The sequence below is a fragment of the Thamnophis elegans genome, chromosome 11 (assembly GCF_009769535.1).
Source record: "Thamnophis elegans isolate rThaEle1 chromosome 11, rThaEle1.pri, whole genome shotgun sequence".
Taxonomy (NCBI): domain Eukaryota; kingdom Metazoa; phylum Chordata; class Lepidosauria; order Squamata; family Colubridae; genus Thamnophis; species Thamnophis elegans.
The window spans coordinates 43,647,889-43,672,156 of record NC_045551.1 but is presented as its reverse complement, the minus strand read 5'-3'; the positions used below and the strand labels follow the sequence as shown (position 1 = coordinate 43,672,156).

General features: G+C 39.3%; 1 protein-coding gene across 1 annotated transcript in view; it reads left to right on the top strand.

Annotated features, from left to right (window-relative positions):
• The window catches only part of STK24 (serine/threonine kinase 24), a 34,884-nt gene that overhangs the window by 2,438 nt on the left and 8,178 nt on the right, over positions 1-24,268 (top strand). Inside the window, exons 2-7 of the mRNA XM_032226669.1 lie at positions 7,246-7,476; positions 16,805-16,861; positions 17,475-17,583; positions 17,673-17,830; positions 19,753-19,938; positions 21,690-21,835. Coding sequence (XP_032082560.1) covers positions 7,246-7,476; positions 16,805-16,861; positions 17,475-17,583; positions 17,673-17,830; positions 19,753-19,938; positions 21,690-21,835 — 887 coding nt within the window. The remainder of the gene's footprint in view (positions 1-7,245; positions 7,477-16,804; positions 16,862-17,474; positions 17,584-17,672; positions 17,831-19,752; positions 19,939-21,689; positions 21,836-24,268) is intronic.

Here is a 24,268-nt window from a genome sequence, read left to right as displayed (position 1 = left end):
ACAAATACAGTACGATATTATCCAAGTACAGCTATATTTAAATATGTTTTTTAAATGGGGAGAAGACTACTTAAAGTTCTCATTGGATCAATCTTGTATCCAGTGGATCAATCAAGTTGTATCAGAAAATTGCATATAGGTTACCTGTTAGTCTTCTACCCGCCACAGCATAATTGTGTGAATGGCACCTTATAGCTCAATTCTTCTGAATCATTTCTCAAAAAGAGTTTCCAACATTATTCCACAATATCTTCATATAGTAAGTCCTTTTATTTTACATTTTTAACTTATTGCCTTAGTTTTTTGCAAATATATTCTATACAGGTAAATTCTCGACTTATGACCACAATTGAGCCCAAATTTTTTTGTTGCTAAGCAAGAGAGTTGTTAAGTGAGTTTTGCCCATTTCATGATACTTCTTGCCACAGTTGTTAAGTGAATCACTGCAGTGATTAAGATATTAACACAGTTGTTAAGTGAATCTGGCTTCCCCATTGACTTTGCTTGTCAGAAGTTCGCAAAAGGTGATCACATCACCCCGGCCACTGCAACCATAAAAAATATGATTTAGTTGCCAAGTGTCTGAATTTTGATAACGTGACCTTGAGGATGCTGCAGTGGTCATAATTTAAAAAAAATGGCTGTAAGTCACTTGTTTTGGTGCCGTTGTAACTTCAACAGTTACTAAACAAATGGTTGTAAGTTGAGGACTACTTGTATTTTATTTTTAAGAAGGCTTTTTGACTATCTTAAATTGAAATGATCAATTCTTCAAAACTTCCTAGCCTACTTGTCTTATGTTAGTTGGGGGGGGGGGGAATCCTTACAATTTAAACCTTTGGAAAAAAATTCCCTATTGTTCATCTGGAATAATTTGCTATGTAGTCATTCCCAAATGTTTTCCAGGTGTGTTGTAATGCAGTTCCTGACCTAATTACCAGTATTAGCCATGCTGCCTGAGGATGATAGAAACTTTAGCTGAGCATACCTGGAAGGGACATCAAACTGGTTAAGGCAGCATTGTTTGCTTATTTATCAAAATTACATATTTCAGATGCTCGCAGTGAAGCCAACCCATGTAGTTAAACAAGTCAGCAGCAAGTACAATAAAATCAAGCACACAATGGAGATGGACTGTGATTAACTCTCCAGCTTCATTTTAGTGGCCAAGTGACTTCACAGCATAACTTCTTACATTTTGGGAAGCACAAAAAGGAAAAAATCAGTGCTATAGATGAATCAGCTTCCTTTTTACTCATTGACCACCTCCTTTCTGCAACGATTATGCATCTGTATATATTTTTTACTTTTATTGCTATTTCAGCCACAGATCCCTAGGATTCTGTGTACTCCTAGGTAACGCTAAAATGTAAAAAGTTATTACTACTCGTAAAAAGACTTGCTTGTCCAAAGAAAATGCATTTGTTTATTTTATTACAGCACTAATCTTTAAATGTATTTGTTATTTGACCCCAGTTGCCTGTGTGGGCATTTGCAGGCAACAGTCTCACTGGGACTAGCAAAAAGTGTTGCTTGTGCACACACAGACTTTGAAATGGTTAAGCACAGGTGAGCTTTGCAAAAGATGTAGCTATTTTAATGCTCCAAAGACAGAGATCCTTGCTTTATTTTAAAGTATTCCGGGAAATGCCTCTTGAAAATGCTTTGTGTAGCTCTTGTGCTTAGAATCATAATGTCATTCAAAATGAAAGAGAATATAGGGTATACCTAGCTGATTTTCTGTGCATTCCTTCCAACACCATTTTGTCGAATTGAGATGAATCATTTTGAGTTCCAGTTGTCTTGAGGAAAGGGAACAAACTATTCAGTTGCTCAGGACTTTCCAGTGTGTGGTTGCTGCTTAATTAATTTGGGCTCTTAATATTTTTAAATAGGATTTACTTTTAAATAGGATTAATGAAAGAGCAAGTTAAAAATACAGGAACTTTGCTGAAACTATGTGGACCTGGTTCTGCCTACATACCATATTTTTCGGAGTATAAGACGCACATCTCCCCCTAAAAGAGCATGCATATGTTGGTGTGTCTTATACACCGATTACAGCAATTTTTTGGCCTCCTGAAGCCCTGCCCCGCATCCCATTTTTGTGAAAAATGGGCCATTTTTCAGAAAAAAAACAAAAAAAACCGGGGGTGTTTTTACATTCTCCCACCCCCCAGAAGCTCTCTGCAGGCTTCAGCATGGCTGGGGGAAGGTAAAAATGCTCCAGTTTCAGTGAAAAACACTGGGGGAAGGCATTTTTGCCTTCCCCCAGCACTGCTGAAGCCTGCATGCTACTCCTGGGGGGCGGGGAGGACCAAAAAGTTTTTTTCTTACTACCTCTTTGAAATCTTGGTGCGTCTTATACACTGGTGGGTCTTATAGTCCGAAAAATATGGTATTTACCTTGAAATCTATGATAGAAGAAAATTGGGATTTAGATATATCATCATCATCATCATTATTATGTCCTACCTACACACACACATGTTTAGATAGTCAACTCAAAGCGTTATATTTATATTTGGCATGTTGGATTCTAGTGTATATCTACAGTATTAGGATTAGCACTAAAAAGCCTATTGAACATGGAATTTTATATCCTGTTAATAGTCTTTCATGCAGTATGGTTATAAATTACTGTTGAAAGTCACAATTTCAATATCATCTTCATGCTTTATCAGTTTTCCGTTCTCAGTTGCACTTTGTTTCTTTATTGCCTGCTTCAGTATTTAATCTAACACATATTAATCTAAGACAATTTGGAAAACCTTTGGCTCTCAGGATGAATTCCCGGCATTCTTCTCCACATTCTGTGAGACAGATTGTTGTCTAAACCTGAACTGATGCTTATGCTTAAGTAGACATTTATTCTCCAAAGAAATGAGGTTAGAAATAAAGTGGAGCCGTGCCTCTGGCTGTACAGGTAGTCCTTGAATTACGACCATAATTGGGCCCAAAATTCATGTTGCTAAGCGAAACATTTGTTGAGTGAGTTTTGCCCCATTTGATGACTTTTTTTTGCCACCATTGTTAAGTGAACCATTGCATTTGTTAGTAATGTTAAGTGAATCTAGATTCCTCATCGATTTTGTTTGTCAGAAGGTCGCAAAAGTGAATCCCATAACCCCAGCACATTGTAATCGTCATAAATATGAACCCGTTGCCAGGCATCTGAATTTTGATCACTGGACCATGGGGATGCTACAACAGTCGTAAGTGTGAAAAATGATCATAAGTCACTTTTTTTCAGTGCTGTTGCAACTTTAAACGGTCACTAAATGTGCTGTTGTAACTTGAGGACTCCCTATACTGAGGTGCTCCCTCTTCACGGTGTATAGGAGGGTTTAGGGGCTGAGAGATGACTTAATCTTTCTTCAGCCTATGCAGGATGCCTCCAGCTTGGGTTGGGTCATTGTTGACTTTTAGCAATGCCTGGAATCCTTGACTTACAACTGTCCGTTCAGTGACTGTTCAAAGTTATGAAAAAGATAATCGACTTACGATCCTTCTCTGAAATGATGGCTGTTGCAGTATCTTCAGTCATGGGATCAAAATTTGGCTGCTTGGCAGCTCAGTTGCACTTATCTCTCCCCCCCCCCCCCCCGCAATCCCCTTCCCATTTCTACCCTTTGGGCCACCCTGCACCCTACACCCTGCCTTGCAAGCAGACACAGAACCCTGTGGCTTTAGGGCTGCAAGAAGATCTTGAGTCACAGCAAAGTGACTCACGCAAAGCCCCTGGAAGTCATGGCTAACCCAGCCTGCCCCAGTTACCCCCAAACCTCGGTGCCCAGGAAGCCCCAGCAAGCATTTGTTCACCCAGCTGCCTTCTCCCCCAGTTCCCCACACCCACTTTTGACTTTGTCTCATTGCCTTGGCTGTCTCCTTTTTGGCCCCGGGACCACCACGGTGCTCCAGCATCTCTGGCAAACATTTCATACATGTGTCTCCCCAGCCTGGCCCAGTGGCATGGTGCAAATAAGAATACCAGCCCATGGTGTAAGGCCCGAAGTGGTTTCACCCAATGGGAAAACGCTGCAGGTTGGAATAGGGTTGGTTCATACTTCCTACCTGTGGCTCTTCTGTGTTTTTTCACTGGGTGAAACTAGTTCTGGTTTTCCTCATTGGCTGGCATCCTTATTTTTGCCAGGCTGCTGGATCAGGGTTTGGCGGCAGCAGGGGCTGGTGGTGGTGAGAGGCACCTGTTGGAAGCATTTGCTGGAGAAGTTGGAGACAACCTGAAAAGATGGCAAAGGCAGTGAGGTGCTTCTGCTTCATCTGTGATGGTTGGGCACAAGTGGTAAAAGGATCGTGTGGGGAGGTGGGAGAGAAGGCAACTAGGGGAACGAATGCTGCTACTTACTGGTCTTCCCAGACGCTGCGGTTTGGCGCTGGGCTTCTGAAGTGGACTGGAGTGGCTGTGGCTTCTCACTGCACTATAGTCTCAGTGCTGCATGCTTTTGGGGGGCTGCCTCTACCCACTAGGCAGGGTGCAGGGCAGCCAGAAGGGCAGAGATGATGGGGAGATAGGCAGGTGGAGGAAATTAGAAAAAACACACCTGCACCGCAGTGGCTAGAGTGCAGTACTGCAGGCTATTTCTGCTGACTGCCAGCAGTTCGGGTCTCATCAGCTCAAGGTTGACTCATCCTTCCATCCTTCTGAGATCAGTAAAATGAGGATCCCAGATTGTTGGGGGCAATAGGCTGACTGCTTAGAGAAGGCTATAAAAGCACTATGAAGCAGTATATAAGTCTAAGTGCTATTGCTGTTGCTACTGAGATTTGGGAATGGGAGAACTCGTGCCCAAAGTATCTTGGATATGGATGGATATTCGCTCAATGACCTGCAATTCTCAGTTAATGGGGAGTGCTGGGATTGCAGTTTCCAAGTCACATGACCTCTGGCTTTATGACCACATGGCTCAGGGATGCATATTCAAGTCCCATTTGTGGTTGTAAGTTGGGGACTATCTTTATGCAGAAAATAAAATTGCCCACCTCCCTAAGCAGGTGCTAATTGGCCAACTGTGTTTTGCACTGTGCATAATTAATTGTACAGGTAGTTCTTGACTTAACGACCACAATTGAGCCCAACATTTCTGTTATTGAGACATTTGTTAAATGAGTTTTGTCCCATTTTATGCCCTTTCTTGCTACAGTTGTTAAGTGAATCATTGCAGCTGTCAAGTTAGTAACAAGGTGGCCAAGTGAATTGACTTTACTTGTCAGAAGGTTGTGAAAGGTGATCACATGACCCTGGGACCCTGCAACCATCATAAACATGAGTCAGTGGCCAAGTCTCCTGAAATTTGATCACATGACCATGGAATGCTACAATGGTCATAAGTTGTGAAAAATGGTCATAAGTCCCTTTTTTCAGTGTCCTAGCAACTTTGAATGGTCACTAAGTGAACTGTTGTAAGTCAGGGACTACCTGTAATTGCACAAAGTGTGTGAAGCAAACATGGATTGCTTACGTTTCAGGGTTTCTATGTACCTGGGTAGAAAAAAGATTGATTAAATTATTTTGACTAAACTAACTGAAATTCAACTTTCCCTTCAATAATGTATGCAAAGAAAAAGGAATTTATGACCTCTAATCTCCAAAAAATGTTCACTCACACCAATAAATCTAAATATAAACTATCTAGAATCGTTACGGTATTGCTTTGTTACCATAATGGAATACATATATTACTATATTACTTATTTGCCATGAGTATCATGATAGATTTCCTTTGTAAATACTGCCTAGATTCATTTAAATGCATTTTCCTGAGAAGAGATACATAGGTTTCTTAGTTTTTTTCTCCAAAAGGTTCATAGCACAGAACCATAGAAGGAAAATACTTTCTGGTGTGTGAACTGACAGTTGCTGACTTCATGAGCATGATCAAGTTATTATTATTTTGACCATAATGGTTTACCATTGCTACTTCCAGGAAGTGCTTTTTTTTAAAAAGTTTCACCATCGAAACCATAGGCATAACCTTTTTCTCCTTGTGTGCCGAAATTGCATGTGCGTGACATCCCACGCCACCCGGCGCCCTGTTTTGGGCTTAGCAGGCATCCCTGAAGCCTCCTGAAATCAAAAACAGGGCATGGGGGGAGTGCCACATACACCCGTGCTCCCACCCCCTTGCATGCGTGTGCACGCACGTCTCCCACATGCGTCACAGAGATCCGAAAATCAGCTGGCTGGTGGGAGGCGCATGTGCTTGCACAGTGGAGCTGAGCTGGGCGACGCCTCATGTGCCTGCAGGGAGGACTCCATATGCCACCTGCCATCACGGTCATAGGGAGTTCATGGCATCCCAATTCTGCTTAGATTTTCTTGACATCAGCCAAACTAAACTGGAGTTAAACAGCTTAGGTCCTTTTTTATTATAAGTCAAATATATTCATTCTGTGCCTATGCAAAAATATTGATAACAAAAACAGACTAATTAAAATACATCTTTCAGTAGCTGATGATGTGGATCAATTCTGTGGAAGTCGCAGTGGCAAACTATTCCAGTGAGATGATAGCTTGTTATTTTTCCTTCAGCTGCCTTCCTCATCCTTTCCCACTATTTCAATTTATGGTTGTTACCTATGAAGATTTGTAACCCATACAAATGTGGATGGTGTTTTAATCTTAAATAATAATGGAAGTTCAATAATGGTGTTAACTTTGTGTAATGTTTAAGTTATACTTGGCTGTGATCAATCTGCTCTCTTTTGCTTATAATTAAAAGATTTATTACAGCACTAGTATATTTAATATTAGACTCCACAGTGTGAAACTGCATAATTTTATTGAAAAAGGAAGGTAAAGTTTTGCTATCATGTTTGGAGGTTGAATTTTAAATTGATGAGATTGGTGGCAAATGTTTAATAAATAGTGTGTAAAGCTTAGTCTTCAAAGTAACTGCAGAGATAATGGCCAAAACACAATACCATATACCCTTGTCTTCTCTTCATCCTTTTCCCTCACTTCCCCTTCCAATTTTGTTTTGTTTTGAACCAACTTCCTGGTTGTTTGCTGAAGTCCTTCAGTTTTGCAAACCCCCAAATATAATAATCCTATAATTTTTAAAAAGCAAATATTCCCCCCTCTACTTTTGCATTATTTTTCATGAGTCCTTTGTTTTGAGTCCTTTATATATCTTGTTTCTGGAATTTATTCCGTGTTAAGTGGAAGAATCAAGAATCCAGTAACCTCAGCTTTATTTATTATGTTCATTGAAATATTTCTTGCAGAATTTGAAGGCAGATCCGGAAGAACTCTTTACAAAATTGGAGAAGATTGGCAAAGGTTCGTTTGGTGAAGTTTTTAAAGGCATTGACAATCGAACACAGAAAGTTGTTGCTATAAAAATTATTGATCTTGAAGAAGCGGAAGATGAAATAGAAGATATACAGCAAGAAATAACAGTACTCAGTCAGTGTGACAGTCCATATGTCACCAAATATTATGGGTCTTATTTAAAGGTAAGTCTTTTCTTCGCAGTGTGCCTGTTTTATGAATCAGAGTATTTGTAAAACATCTAATAATGAAGCCCTCTGACATTTGGAAACCTAGACAAAATGAAACGTTCGTTCATTCTCTAAGACCTTTCTGTTTATGTAGAGGCATCAATATATGCTGAAAACTGATCAACATAATATTGACGTACATGTGTTCTTATAAAGTCAGAATATTTAGAGAAGGTGCATATATATGCTTATGTACATGCATACATGTATGTATGTATGCTATAGGAGGGTAATATATCCCCACACATAACTTTTTCATGAATAAATACAATGTCAGTGCTAATTTAACCTTTTAATTACTAGTTTTCTTATGAAGAATCTTGGGAGTTGTCATTTGGAAAGCATCCAGAATGCAAGATAATCCTGACTCATTTTGCAGGTCTTATCCGCAGCGAGGGAAGTCATTTTGCACAACTCTCATTTCTTGTCTCCTTTCATTTGCAATACCTGTCACCAACGCTGACGGTTTCCTTAGCTTGGGAGGCCTCCAAATATTTGGTTTTGTATTTTGAAGTTTTGAAATAGCTCATGATCTGACAATTTCAGGAACTATCTCCCTCACTGTTGAAGTTTTCTTGACATTAAGACCAGGCAAAAAGGCTCTCTTAAAAGTTTTCCTAACTTGTTTTGTGAATACCCCGAAGAGGGTTTTCTCTTATCCTGCGTCCTACTATGGAATGTACTTCTGTTAGGAGATGTTCTCAGTACCAAATATCACTGTGGTTAAGAAAAGTCTTCCTAGCCTAGCCAAAAGTCTTGTTCATCGGAATAAGGGAATAGTTGAGGGTAACTGCTTTTATAAGATTTTACTTAGGTCAATATTTTTAAGTTGTCTATCCTGAAGGTAACTAAGATAGTTAAGGTGGATATAAATCAAATAAATGATAACTTTGGTGTAGTTATTGAAGGAGCAAAGCAGAAGCTCCTAGTAATTCTTGATCCAATAAATTTTAGATGATGCCTAGTCTAACACTTAGGAATGAATAGGAATGGACCATGGTGGAATTTTCAGATATGTGGTCAGAAGTCTTAAGAGTTGATTTCTGGATCCTGGAAATTCCTGTAGGGCTCATGTGACATCAGGTACCAGTGTCCACGATGGTGTGTGGTTCTTCCTTTTGCCTATGTCTAGAGAGATAGTAGCGGAGGCAGAGTTACCATAGGTAATTCTCAGCTGCTAATAGTGTGTATGCTGTGTGTATCCAGGTTTTGTACATCAGTCTTTAAGATCTTGCCCTGAACGTTCGGGGGTCTGTGAGAGTAGAAACAGAACTCGGTATAAATTGGAAAAGCCGCTGTATTTTCCTGTAGATACTCTACAGAGATGCCAAGTTTGATATTAAAAGAAACAGTGCTTGAGTGAGTTTTGTAGTTTGGAGAACTAAATGTTCTCAGCTTTGCAGAATTGGATAAAAGTTCTTGAAGGTCACTAGATCTGTCCTGGAGAGCTGTGTCAGTACACAAGGGTATTTCAGTCACTATTTGATTTTCATTTTGCACCTGTAGTACACTAACACTGTGTAGTCTAAGAGTCTATATTTAAATTAAGTCTAGGAAGAGGATCATCATGGTAATAGCATGGATGGGCTAGGTGCTGAATCATTGTTGCTTTCCCTACCATCACGGTTACTAGGAATTCCTGGTTTCATTTTTTTTTCCCTTTTGCACTCATCCAACAAGATACAGTGGGATTTCATGGCTTTCCTCAAGCAGCATCGAACATGCATCTGCAGTATAGTTGTCCTTCAAAGCAGACTTTAGAAACGGATCATTATTTCTGTTTCATTCTTCTATTTCCCCAGAAGGTGGCGCTAAAATGTCAAACTGTCTTGTGGTCTTAAATGCACGCTGAGAGACTTGGAAAAAAAAAAAGGCAAAATAAGCAATCCTCAAAATATCCACAAACCTTTTAGAAATATAACTTACAGAAGATAACAGATGCTGAATAAAATGTTCTCAGAATCCAATTGGCACAAAACCAAGGCTTATCAAAGTCAAATGGGTAATATATCTGAAAGCTTATAGAGAGACCTATGTTGGAAATGTAAGATATCTTGCAAACTCTTGGTTGTTTTGGAAGGACAGTTGTGTGGGTGATGCATGATAGATGTTCAGGGTGAAGTGAATGGCTTATGCTGTCACTACAGAAGTAGAATCTAGGGATCGTTGCGATAACCTCTACTTATAACCTTTATTATAAGTCTTCCATATAGGCTCCTTTCTTAAAGAGATTCTAAAAAAACAACTTATATGTACAATAGTTTAGGGGTGTCAAACTCTATTTCATTGAGGGCCACCTCAGGGCGGTGTTTGACCTTGGGTGGGCCGGGGGTGTGGCCAGGGTGGACATGGACGTTTTCGTTGGCAGTGGGTTGCATGAGGCCGTTGCAGCTGAAAATGGCGCTCGGAAGGACCACGTGCAGTGCGCCTAAGCTCCATTTTTTATGGCAGAGGCACCACGGGCCAGTCTTTCGCTGTTTCCAGGCGACCCCGTGGGCCAGATCCAAGCGTGGGCCTTGAGTTTGACACCCCTGAAATAAATGAACTGTTACAAATTTAGCATTATCTTGATTATGGTGTAGTTTGTTTTTGCTTATTTTCCTTTTTATTTTTTGCTTTTCTGTGGATATATGGTTGATTTTATTCCAGTTGGAAGTACAGTAGATACTTTCCAAATTTGTTGGGTTGGTCATGTAGGGTTGATTGTGGGATTGTATTATAGGTATACCTCGCTTAATGACTATGTTTAGTGAAGGTTCAAAGTTATGATGGTACTGAAAAAGTACTTTTGCAATCATTCCTCACATTTATGACTGCTACAGTGTCCCGTGGTAATTTGATTTCTATTTGTGCACTTAACAACCAGCTTCTAACAAATCAATGGAGAAGGCGGCAGTAAAATCACAAGTCATGGTTACCTGATGTCTTGCTTAATAACCCATGGTGATTTGCTTAATGACCAAATGGGAAATGACATCATAACTCAATCTTTTGCTTAGCTACAGAGTTGCTGGTATAAGACTACCTTTAATGGAATATTGCCATATTTGTAGCAAAAAGAGGAAAGAAATGACATCTGTCAATAAAAGCCGAATGCTGTAACTGAAAAGTAGCACAGAAATAATTGCCCAATGAGTTATGAGATTGAAAATGTCTGAATGGGAGAGCTGGCTCCACTTTTGGCCAATTTTGTTACAGGCCACAAATTTTGAAATCCTTAAAAAGAAACAGCAACAATTGTATGGTATGTAATAGTCATGCATAAAGACTATAATTTTAAAGTCTACAGCTCCCTATCTGTATGTTAGATTTTACTGTAATATAGAAAGATACAGAAATGTAAAACTATGTTGTTTAGACAGATGAGGTATTTTATAGTGATTTGTATGCAGTGATAATGTAGATAAAATTTAAAGTTTGACTAAGAATCCAGTTTAACAAATTGACTGATGTTACTGATAAAACATTCATATGGATATTACTTTCCTATCACATTGAAGCTATTTGTGTTACAGCTTCCTTATTTGTCTCCCAACTGTAAGTTATGTTAGAATTTGGTTTGCCAAATATATTCTTCATTGTTTGTTAAAATGTGCATTTTCCCTTGTGGTTGACCTTGTAGCTACATGACAGACACTAATATTTCTTTTCTTGCAAGTATATTTTATATATCTAGCACTAAGGATTAGCATTCAGAAGATAAATTGGAAGTTGATCTGTATTTCCCCTCAAAGAAATACCAATATCTCAAGGGCATTGTTAGGTAAAATGATCGAACATGTATAACTTTTTCAGTTTCCAAACCTTTTTAATGTTTTAAGTTACTGCGCAATTATTGACAAAGTTAATTCAGTCTTAGAGAAGAAGAGGTTTTTCACATCAAGTTATGAAAAGACCATACTGGCACTTGGATTTGAAATAAAACAGCGTTCACATTTGGCATTAATTCTTGATGTCCTGCTGAATCACCCTATCAGAACTTAGAAGTTTTCATAAATGCTTGCTGTTCCCTTTTTTCCTGTTCTGTTTGACCTCATTGCAGCTTCAACAGCAACTGAACAAACACAGGTTTTACTTGTTCTTCTGGCAAAACAGGCTCTTCTCTGCAGATGCTTATATTTCTGTGGATTTTTAACATTCTATTTTGAGTTTATTATTACAAGAAACTGTTCCTGTTTTTGAAACACAAATCCACTTTTTGTAATCCAAAATATTAGTTAATCTGCATTTTGCTTTTGTAAAAATGTTACACGAAAAGCTCCAGAATTTCCCTGAGCCAAAATTCATAAATTGAGAATAGAGACTAAAGTAAACTTTGTATGTATGTATGTGATACTCGTACACACATATATGCATATATCTAATAGTAGTACTGAAGTTATTCTAAGGTGGCAGAAGCCAAATATTAAATTCCTGTGAAATCATTTCTTTAGTAGATGTGTCATGAAGAGTATGTGTTTCTCAAAGAAGTCTTGCCACACATCCTTTATTGTGGAAGCGCACAACCACACAACCAAATGTGTTTATTGCACCTGTTTCCAAGAGATGCAGTCGTCTTCTTAAAAAAAATGGGTTAAGTCATCCTGACTTTAAAATGTGGAGTATGCTCTAGGAAGCTGTGTTTTGGAAACTGAAGAATAGATTTTAGGATTGCATACAGGCTATTATTTATTTATATGACTGCCCATCTCACACAGGTGACTTGCATACAAGATTTAAAAACTTGAAAACCATAAGCCCATTGCTCAAGGGTGAACAGTGTCTCCGTTGATAAAAAAAACACATCAGTAACAACAGAATTCAGCTAACCTTCTGACCCAAATCTGGAGAAAGACTTCCACGTCTTCCATGCTTTGTGAAAGACTAATAGGATCATGAATCTGAATCTCTAGGGTAGGAATGTCAAATTTGGTTCCACCACAAAACCGCGAAGCCCTTATCCGCGCCGACATAAGTACGGAGGGCAAATCCGCACCATCCGAAGCGCTAAGGAAAAACGCGACCCTACCGCGATGACATAACAGTGGAGGGCAAATCCGCGCCTTCCGAAGCACTCAGCACCCTAAACCTAACCCTAAACCTAAACCTAACCCTAACCTAACCCTAACCCTAAACCTAACCCTAAAGCAAACCCCTAAACCTAATCCTAACCCTTACCTTAATTTAAATCGGCTTTCTGCCGCCGCGCTGTTTTAAAGCGCCCGTCTGTCGCCGCGCTGTTGTCGCGGCAGTGATGATGTCGCGGCTTTAGCGACACGGTTTTATCACCGCTATTTTGACGAGCGCGGTTTTGTCGTGCCACGGTCAAATTTGTGGTGTCACATTGTCATCATGCGATGTATCGCTAAACCAGGGATGGGGTGGCCAGCGCATGACGCATCTGGCCCTTGGGCTGCGAGCTTGACACCCCTGCTCTAAGGGAATGCTGTTGCCAGCCCCTGTTTTAGTAATTTTATTCTGTTTCCTTGAAAATAAGACCTCCCTAATAAGCCCAATCAGGCTTTTGAGCTCCTGCGCTAAAATAAGCCCTCCCCAAAAATATTGCAACACAGCAGCAGCCATGAGGTGACTATGCTCGCCGCCTCCTGCACCTCAAAAGTAATAAGACCTCCATAAAAATAAGGCCAAGCAGTTATTTCAAGGATCAAAAGAAAATAAGACCCTATCTTATTTTCAGGGAAACATGGTAGTTTTCAGAATCCTTATTTACTGAATTGAGGATGCAGATATTTTAAGTCATTACAAATGTCACCTTCAAGAACAAGAATTCTGCCTAGCACTGGCTACTTTTTAATTTCGGTACTGAATGCCCTTGAACTGAGAGGTGTAAGTGTCCTGAAGCTGCTTTTAGCTGTAGCTTAATGGACTAAGTCAATCTGAAAGAATTCAATTAAAGTTTGTTGGACATGTTCTTTAGTGCAGAACAGGCTAAAATAAATTTGAATGTACTGGTATATTTTTGGCCAATTGCTGTAGATTGGCGAGGTTTTCCAGATCAGTGATTTAGCTGTGGAGAAGAATAGAGAAAAACATTACCTTCCTAATTCAGATTGTGAAAATCACGAAAACTGAAGTGAGAGTAGATGGACAAGCAAACCTATGTAAGGCTTTAAGTTGTAATGTCAAAAAAAAAAAAAATCCTAGAATTGACTATGACTTTAGAACCTGATTTTTTTCGCCATTGAGTTTTTGTATTGTCAAGTTACTAAAGATGTAGAGATTTTTGTTGAACAATGCAATGCCATACCAAACAAAACAAAACACTTGATCATTAAAAATCAAGGCAATTTATTGCCATGGTCTCAGTTCTTAGGTTCAATAGTTTTTTTCTCTAACATAGCTGAAAAACTGGAATCATTTCTTGGCAGGGATTAGATCCTTTCAATAAAAACAGAACAAGGAGTCTTGGGACATCTTATTTTGTGGTTCATGTCCTCTTCATTAGATGGATAGAGTAAAGTCCTGTGAGAGAGGTGCTCTAGTACGTATAGATGCAGAAGGAAGGAAATAGAATAAATCCATCTCCTAGGCCAGGACTGTCAAACTCGTGGGCCACAGGCTGGATGCGTCACGTGCTGGCCACGCCCACGCCCGGTTTAGCAAAGAGGGAAAAATTGCGATATGTAATGTGACACCGTTATGATGCTGTGAGTTTGACAGCCCTGTTCTAGGTCTTTTCTCCTATTTTTCTGAAGCCATAGTAAATAGGCTTTAAAGAAATTTGCTTTTTTTTTTCTTTAAATGATACTAAAGCTTTACCCATATGATGATGTGATCAGAACTCTGAGCAGTCTTCACTCATATTATGCTAAGAAAGAAAATAAGCAAAAATTACTTGATCTCTTGCCATTGGAATGATAGTTTATTACAGCTTTGTATTGATTTAGGTCTCTTCCAGCTTCTTATTTGCTTTATATTAGCCTGCACGTATTTTAATGCCATAATTCCACTTTACCATTTACAAAATAGATGGCATTTCATTGAATTTTTCAACTTTGAAACCCAACCATAGAGCCATTTCTAATACTGTTCTTTTGATTGTAACAAGTAGTGCAGTGAATGGCTGTTTTGTAGATCAATAAAGCAGTGCAGATGCTTTTTCTGTACAGCTGCTAAAAATGATACATGATTAATGCAAGAGACTCCACACAGTTCGTACTCCCCTAAGGTTGTGATGGCAAACTTATGGCACGTGTGCCAGAGGTGGCACGTAGTGCCCTCTCTATGGGCACGCGAGCCATCGCCCCAGTTCAGCTCCACTGCACATGAGCATGCGCCTCCCACCAGCCAGCTGGTCTTCGGGTCTCTGCTGCGCATGAGCAGGGGGAAGGGCATGTGAGTGGGGGGCAGGGCACATGCATGGGGGCTGCACACAGATTGAATTTTGATTCGGACACACATGAGCGTATTTGCGCACATATACACATGCGCTTTGGGCACTCAGTCTGCAAAAGGTTAGCCATCACTGCCCTAGTGCATACTTAGTATATGGCTCAACCTAAAGAACCCCCCCCCCATCAAAACCACAAATTTGCAGAAATGAACCATGTTCACACCCATCCATAGGTTCTTCCACCTTAAGGTGACTCAGCCAGCTTACACTTTCTCTGAAGTGTCTTGCCCTTTCTCCACCCTATCTGGCTGCTTTCCTCCTTTGTCTGCCTGGCCTCCTGCTGGTCTTCCTTCTCATCTGAGACCAAGGGCAAGTGAAAGGCCAAAGCCAGAGAATGAGATGACAGGGCAGCTCACTTTTTCACACTAAGGCTTCTCTGTTGCTTAAAATACAAATTCTTTAGAGAAGGCATTTTCAGTCCAAAGCGTGTTTGCATCTCATCACTTAAATTAGGACTTGTAACTAAGGATTATTTGGCAGAAGAGAAAAACATTCTGTGCTTTAGAAATCTAGATTTTTTTTAGTTGCTTCTGTTGTATAGTAGAACTGCTTTATTTTTGAGGGCTTGTTGTAAGTTCCAAGTTCCTTTAATTCTATAAGACCTGCTAAGCTTGTACAAAATTAATGTGGTGCCGAAAATTGTTACTTTTGACTGGTCCTTGCACTTACTGACTGACCTTCACAGTGCTTCACCTATATCAGGGGTCAGCAATTTGCGGCTCTGGAGCCACATGTGGCTCTTTCGTCCCTCTGCTGCGGCTCCCTGTCGCTAAAAATATGTGTTACAACCGCCAATGTGCGACACCCGTCAGCTCACAATTTATTGAGCTTTTCGATCCCCAGTAGGCCAACCATGGATAAATCCAAGAAAAGAAAAGTTTCAGAAGAAAACAGAACCTTTAATTCAGGTTCCTGCCATTTACCTCCCAGAGACCTATAAGATCACACAGATTAGGCCTCCTCCGGATTCCATCTGCCGATCAATGTCGGCTGGCGACTCCCCGGGGAAGGGCCTTCTCTGTAGCTGCTCTGGCCCTATGGAACGACCTCCCCGTGGAGATCCGGACCCTTACTACTATTCCGGCCTTCCGCAAAGCGATTAAGATCTGGCTGTTCCAGCAGGCCCCACTTTAAGTTATATGAATGTTGTGCAATTTTAATGTCTGTTCTTTTTAATTTTTATATGTTCCCCCTCCCTGCTTTATCTGTAAGCCGCCCTGAGTCTCTCGAGAGTGGACGGCATACAAATCCTAATAAACGTAAATGTAAACGTAAATACATATGCTGGTTTTGGGGGCACTCAGGAAATAGAAATTTGTGGCTCCCAGCGTTTTCTTTTCTGTGGGAAATGGGTCCAAATGGCTCTTTGAGTGTTAAGGTTGCTGACCCCTGACCTATATGATGAAAATTCAGGACTTTGATACCTGGCATGGATTTTATGATGTTTGCAGTATCTCAAGGTCATGTGATTGTCACTTGCAATCTTCCCAGCCAGCTTCCAAAAAAGCAAAAGCAATGGGAGAAGCTGGATATGATTAATGACCATAAGCTTCACTGAACAATCACGGTGATTTGCTATACTGTGGCAAAAAGGATTGCGAAATCAGACATGACTCAATTAACAACCACTTTGCTTAGCAACGGAAGCTCCAATCGTAGCTGTGGTTGTATGTTGAGAACTACCTGCAACTGGTACATCCGTTTATTTATTTTACAGTGACAAGCCATTATTTATGGTGGCAAATCATATTTATTTTATTATTCTCTATGTGCTTTCTTTGAGTTATTAAGTACAGATACAGTAAGAGGCAGGCATAATGTAGTAAACACTTAAAATTATGATGATGTTAGTTTTATCATTATTTGAATGTCAATTTGTATACATAACAGGACACAAAATTATGGATAATAATGGAATACCTTGGTGGTGGCTCTGCCCTTGACCTTGTAAGTAACCAGTTTTTATTACAATTTCTATAATTCATCTGAATTTTTAAATATTGTCTTGCAGATTTTATGTCTTATGTACATCATAAAAATCGATCTTCGGCCACTGAACTGTAAACTTCACAAACAGAATTTTAATTATTCATGTCGTAAGGAAGAATTATATATACATTATTGAAAAGAATCTTGGTTGAATAATATTGGAAACGTGTTTGAAAGTGCATTTAAAGCTTATGGGTATCCAATTACAGCTTTTATTTTTCTAATCAAAAGTGCAGATGGATGGGTCTTTCGCCTCCAAACCATACCTTGCAATTCTATTCATAGATGGGCCTCATAGAAATCTGCGTGTTTGTTCTCCCAAAAATAAATATTTGAGGGATTAACATGTTAAATCTGGAGGACCTAAATTCAAGTACATTCTCAGCCAAGTATGCTTCTGGGTGATTTTGTGCCAGTTGATATCTCTGGATCTGGCCGAATTGTTGAGCATTACAACAAATATAAATAAAATTAGAATAAATAAAAATGAACTTTATTGGACTTCAGTGTTTTAAGTTATTGATCATTAATTATTTGGCCTTTTGTCTGAAAATAATGTATTTTATTCTAGTTAGAACCAGGTTCGCTGGATGAAATCCAGATTGCTACAATATTAAGAGAGATTCTGAAAGGACTCGATTATTTGCATTCAGAAAAGAAAATTCATAGAGATATTAAAGGTAAAAAAAACCTATTGGGGCTTTGTTAGCATTTTAACAACTTAAGCTTAATTTTTCCAATTACAAATTTCTTCTAAAATATTTTCTAGCTGCTAATGTGCTCCTCTCAGAACAAGGAGAAGTCAAGCTAGCAGACTTTGGTGTAGCTGGACAATTAACTGATACACAAATAAAGAGAAACACATTTGTGGGCACACCATTTTGGATGGCACCAGAAGTAATAAAGCAATCTGCTTATGATTCAAAGGTAAGATTAATATGCTACTTAATATTTTCATGCATCACTCAGACAGAAACATATTTGGCACTGTGAGGTGATGTGCAGATGTGCATTTTGGCAACTCATCTGTGGGAATTTTTATAAAAGAGAGCATGGCCATCCCGGGGTTTCTAATTGTAATTTCCACATGTGGAATGATATGGGAATGCTGGAAAAGATGTGCCTTTTCCACATTGGTGTCACAGTGGTTAGAGTGCAGTACTGCAGGCTACTTCAGCTGACTGCTAGCTGCAGTTTGGCAGTTCACATCTCACTGGCTCAAGGTTGACTCAGCCTTCCATCCTTCCGAGGTGGAAGGACCCAGATTGTTGGGGGCAATATACTGACTCTGTAAACCACTTAGAGAGGGCTGTAAAAGCACTATGAAGGAGTATATAAGTCTAAGTGCTATTGCTATTTCCCCTTGTTTGCGTTCTGCTTACAGTCAGATTCCAGAATACTTTAGAAACTGAGTGGCAGAAAATTGTAGGAGTTTGAGAGCTAGTCCATGTAAAAGAACAGTAGGTGACCTTTACAGAAGAGTGATTCCAGTACATTTTTATTTGAAATAAAGACTATTATTAAAAATGGATATAGTATGTAAAACATTCTTCCAGGAGTCCCTTCTTTCCTAACATCTTCATTGACTTTACTTGGTGTGTCATGAGAACTATCCCTAATATATTAAAATTACTTTCTTCATTTTGAATAGATTGGTAGGTGCTCTGGCAAAGAATAACAGTGGATGCTGTAGGCAGGTTCTTCAGAAGGATGGATGACATGAATAAATGCTTGACGATGATCTAAAATTTGAAATGGAAATAAACTCAATTCTTTAGTTATTGTTAAGTGCTACTGGGGGGCCCTTAGTGCTCTCTGAGCTTGCTTGTTTTCTTGCAGACATTTCTTTATCCTAACTAGGTAATATCATCAGAGCACTGGTGATGTTACCTAGTTAGGGTAATGAAACATATCCAAAAAACAAGCTCAGAGACCACCAAGGACGCCTCCAACCTTGACTTACAAATATTCTCCATTATCATTAACTGTTACTTTTTGTACCAGCTAAAATAATGCAGCTTTTATATCACCTGATAGGTGACTGACGACAAAAATTCTTTTGTAGCTGCCATTTATGTAGGTTGCTCATGATAAAAAAAAATCCTGGAGAGCATCGAACAGTTGATTCATTTCTAGAAGGTACAAAAAGTTGTGAGATTGGGTCTACTAAGAGAAGTAGATTTTTGACCTCTGTGAAATGTGTATATTAATCCATTTCTACCCTTTGCTAAACGGATGCGGTGGCTCAGTGGCTAAGACACTGAGCTTATCAATCAGAAGGTCGGCAGTTAGCTGTTCGAATCCCTAGTGCCGCATAACAGAGTGAGCTCCCGATACTTGTCCCAGCTTCTGCCAACCTAGTAGTTTGAAAGCATGTAAAAATGCAAATAGAAAAATAGAAAACCTTTAGGGGGAAGATAACAGCGTTCTGTGCACTTTCAGCATTTAGTCATGCTGGCCACATGACCTTGGAGACGTCTTCGGACAGCGCTGGCTCTTCAGCTTTGAAATGGGGATGAGCACCGCCCCCTAGAGTCGGGAATGACTAGCACATATGTGCGAGGGGAATCTTTGCCTTTACTAACCTTGGCTAAAACTCTTTTTCATCTTTTTCATTAATATGGTGTTCCTTGATTGAGGTTAATGTAAAAGACAATCTCACTTTACTCAAGCTTGCAACCCTGGGCGTTTCTTTCCAAGCAGCTGCTTTTGTGGCTAAAGTTAAGAAGCAGAGAGGAAAACAGGTACATTTGAAAATGAATAGTTGGTAAAAAAAAAAGATAGGAAACATGTAAATGATTTCACTTTTGCATTTCGGTCAAATTATAAATTTCTCCCTCTGTTAATAGGCAGATATATGGTCCCTGGGCATAACGGCCATAGAGCTTGCGAAAGGAGAGCCACCACATTCCGAACTGCACCCAATGAAAGTTTTATTTCTGATCCCAAAGAACAACCCACCAACGTTGGAAGGAAACTACAGCAAACCATTAAAGGAGTTCGTTGAGGCCTGCTTGAACAAAGATCCCAGCTTTGTAAGTTACTAGATGTTGGTGGCTGTCTCTGCATGTTATAACACAGTGATGGCTAATCTTTTTGTCGAAAGTGCCCCCTCCGTGCTCCCCCACGCATGCGCCCTGCCGCTAACACCCATTTTTGGCTTCCAGGTTGGTGCAGGAGGCTTTTCAGGGCCAAAATAGGGGTGGTGGTGTCACATGCCACCCCCGCACCACATTTTGGGCCCTGAAGGCCTCCTGCACCAACCTGGAAGCCAAAATGGGGTGCTGCACGAGGCACCAAAATGCAATGCGAATGCCCCCACCCCACCCTGCATGTCCCTCGCATGCGCTCTGCCCCTTGCGCATGCATGGTAGAGACACAAAGACCAGCTGGCTGGCGGGAGGCACACATGCATGCACGTTGGAGCTGGGTTGGGGCAATAGCTGGCGTGCCCGCAGAGAGGACTCTGTGGGCCACAGTTGTAACAGCAGAAGAGCTGTCTCCGTGTTTGGTTTTCAGAGCCCTACATGAATTTTCATGCCAGTTAACATTTTATTTTAAAAATAAAAGGTATACTATCTTAAGAGTTAAATCTAAATATGTTTTATGTTTTTATGTTGGTTTTAAGTAAGTAGTATCTTCTTCTAAAGTATACATTTTATACTTTAGTCCGGGGTTTCTCAGTTTGGCACTACTTCAAACCCATTCTATCAATGGCTTTTGCAGCTTGCTGTAAGTTTTACTTCTGTCCTACAGTTTTGTTCAGGTTCTGAATAAAATAGTGAGGATATTTGGAACTGTTCCATAATTGAAAACTTTGGAAAGATTGAAACTGTGAATGTCTAAAATAAAAACATTTTTATTTTTTCTAGTTTCAGAAATCCTCCTTCCCCAAAACCGGGAAATGAAAAAAAGGATTACAAAATATTAATAATATATTTTTAATGATACAAAAGGCAATTAAAACCTGAAATAAATATTCCAACTCAAGAAATAAACTGATTGGGGAAAGATGGAAAAATATATTCAAATATAGTTGCATAAATAGAGTTTATGCAAAACTTACATTTACAGAAATTCATGAAAATGAAATAATATCAATAAGAATGTGAAGTAGTAAGTGCTGGTAATGATAACATTTCAGATTCATTACATGAGACAAATTGGACTGTTTTTTTCACTTGGAAAAATATGTATTTTCTTTCTACGCTTTGTACAGAGATTCCTGTATGTCTGATTCAATTGTAAAGAAAAAAAAAATCTAGAAATACCCTGTCTTAATTTACAGCATTGATAGTTTCTTATTCCACATTTTAAACAAAAAGTGAAGCTCCTGGGAGTTTATCTGCTTAATTTGCTGCAAGAATGAAAACAATATAATGTAAATTCAACATAAACATAATTACTTCTTGAATAAATGGTACTTTTCCATTATATGAAAAATGTACTTTTAGTAAGAAAAATAAATTATACATAAGTTATTCTATAAAGAACAATTGCAGAACAATTTTTCATTTTATGAATATATGAAGTTCTGAGACATGGATAAATGGATAGAGGTGAGATCAATAGGACTGATAACAAAGAGCTATGCAAGTAATGTCTCTTTTATTTTTATTCATTTTCCCTCTCCATTGCTTCAAAATTTGTAGAAACTCTTACCACTGTTACCAAGATGGGCGGCCAATAAATTATATAAATAAATAAATAACCAACCAACCAAATACATTTAGCCATATTGTAACTGACCTCAGTTTAGTAAAGAAACTTACATTCTATTTTTAAGAGACCAACGGCCAAAGAACTCCTGAAGCACAAATTTATAATACGAAATGCAAAGAAAACTTCCTACTTGACAGATCTCATTGACAGACATAAAAGATGGAAGGCCGAGCAGAATCATGATAATTCCAGCTCTGAAGATTCAGATGGGTGAGTGTAAACCTAAAAGTTATCAATTTGGTGTTTGAGGATGAAGGAGTACTTTTAAGATATGACGGATGAGATTCATAGTGAGCGTTCAGAAGTCTATTCTTAGATGTGTTCTGAATCAATCTCATAAAAAGTAGCAAAAGATATGTAGCCGGCATAATGTTCTCGAAAAGTATGTTCAATGAATATGTGCAGACTCTACCATTCTAAGAATGCAAAGTTTTAGACAAATCTAGAACATCTCATCCCTTATCTCAGTGTTTCTAATTCTTGGCAATTCTAAGTACTTCAACTCTCAGAATTCTGCATGACTGCCTGGGAAATTCTAGGAGGTGAAGTCCACACATCTTAAAAAGTTGTGAAGGCTGAGAAATACTACCGTATATACTCGAGTATAGGCCGGCCCGAATATAAGCCGAGGCACCTAATTTTACCACAAAAAACTGGAAAAGTTATTGACTCGAGTATAAGCCTAGGATGGGAAATGCAGCAGCTACTGGTAAATTTCAAAAATAAATAACATATACAGCCTGCCTGTGCCCATTAAATATACAGTAGCCATTGTAAAAATTTGCTCTGGATAACAGATTATTATCACACAATACCGGTGTATTCAATGAAATACTTCACTCACCTCATGATGCTGATGTCCCGCTGTGATGATGATGTCCCGTGCAGCCGCGGGAGCGATGTCCCGCCTCCTATGACACACGGCACAGTGATTCCTATCATTGGATCACTGTACCAGAGGAGGTGGGACATCGCTATGTGGCTGCTTGCCATAACAAGGAGGAGGTGGGACATCGTTGCAGAGCGGCAGGAGGGGGAGGAAGGGGAATCGTAAGACAGCCCTGCATTACATTAGAACGTGAGGAGGGGGGATGGTGCGGTGCGCGCTGCGTGGCAAACTGACACAGAGGGAGGGGAAACTCACAGGGGCGCCGGGCCATTCACGAGCGTCACCCAGCGGCATGGCCCCGCCCCTTTTTCTCCTCCATTTCGGGCAAATTTTTCACTGACTCGAGTATAAGCCGAGGCGGCTTTTTTCAGCCCAAAAAGTGGGCTGAAAAACTCGGCTTATACTTGAGTATATACATTACCTTATCTGAACATACTAATTAAGCAATTGTAAGATTATTTGACATTTTGAGGGGAAATTAATCCTCTGAAACATTTTGTAGCATTCATGTAAAACTCAATTCTGTTACAACTTTATATACAGAAATTAAAAACTGAATTATTATCATCATCCCTGATTCTGAAAGGTCTTGAAAGTCTTCCTGAATTTCTCTTGGAGACTTTCTCCATAATCTTAGTCTTTCTACTGGCCATATCCAATTCCCTTTCTTACTGATTCTAATCATGAATCATGCAAATGGGTCTTATCATTTGAGAAAAAATATAGGGAATAAATATATCCTCTATAGTGGGAAGGAGAAAACAGGATAAATGTTCGGTTATTCTTTCTTGTATTTATTTAATCTATTTGAAAGAACAAATTGATTGCTATATATTTGGGCACTGAACATGTATTCACAAATATGATACATAGGACATAGAATGACAGTTGGATGGGACTTTAGGACATAGAATGACAGTTGGATGGGACTTTGGAGGTCATCTAGTCTAACTCCCTGCACAAGCAGGAGAGTTTATACAATTTGAGACAAGTGACTGTCCAGTCTCTTCTTGAAAGCCTCCAGTGATGGGGCACCCACAACTTCTGAAGACAAGACATTCCACTGATTTCTTTAATATTAGGTAGCTTCTCTTTTTGATTAGTTTCCATCCACTGGTTCTTTTCTTGCCTTCTGGTGCTTTGTAAAATAGTTTACCCTCCTTATCTTTGTGATAACCCCTGAAATACTGGAATACTGCTATTATATTTCTCCTAGTTCTTCTTTTTACTAGATATAACAAGTTTCTGCAACTTCATATGTCTTAATCTACAGTCCCCAATCATCTTTGTTACTCTTTTCTGCACTCTTTCCAGAGTCTCTACACTTTTTAAAAAATATTACGGCGACCAAAACTGGATGGAGTATTCCAAATGTGGCTGTACTAAAGCTTTGTAAAGTGGTACTAATACTTCACATGATCTTGATTCTATATTAATGCAGCCTACAATTGCATTGGCTTTTTTGGCCACTGCCACATGCTGTTGGCTCATATTTAAGTGATTGAATTCCAAGATCCCTCTCATAGTTGCTGGCATTGAGCCATGTTTGACTTAGTCTATACCTGTACAATTGTTTTTTTTCTTGACTACATGAAAAACCTTTTATCTAGATTGAATTTCATTTTGTTAGATAGGATCCAATATTCAAATCAGTTGAGACCTATGTGGATCTTGAGCCTATCTTTTGGATTGTTGGCTATTCCTGCCAGCTTGGTGTCATCTGCAGATTTGATGAGTTTCCCTTCTGTTCCCTC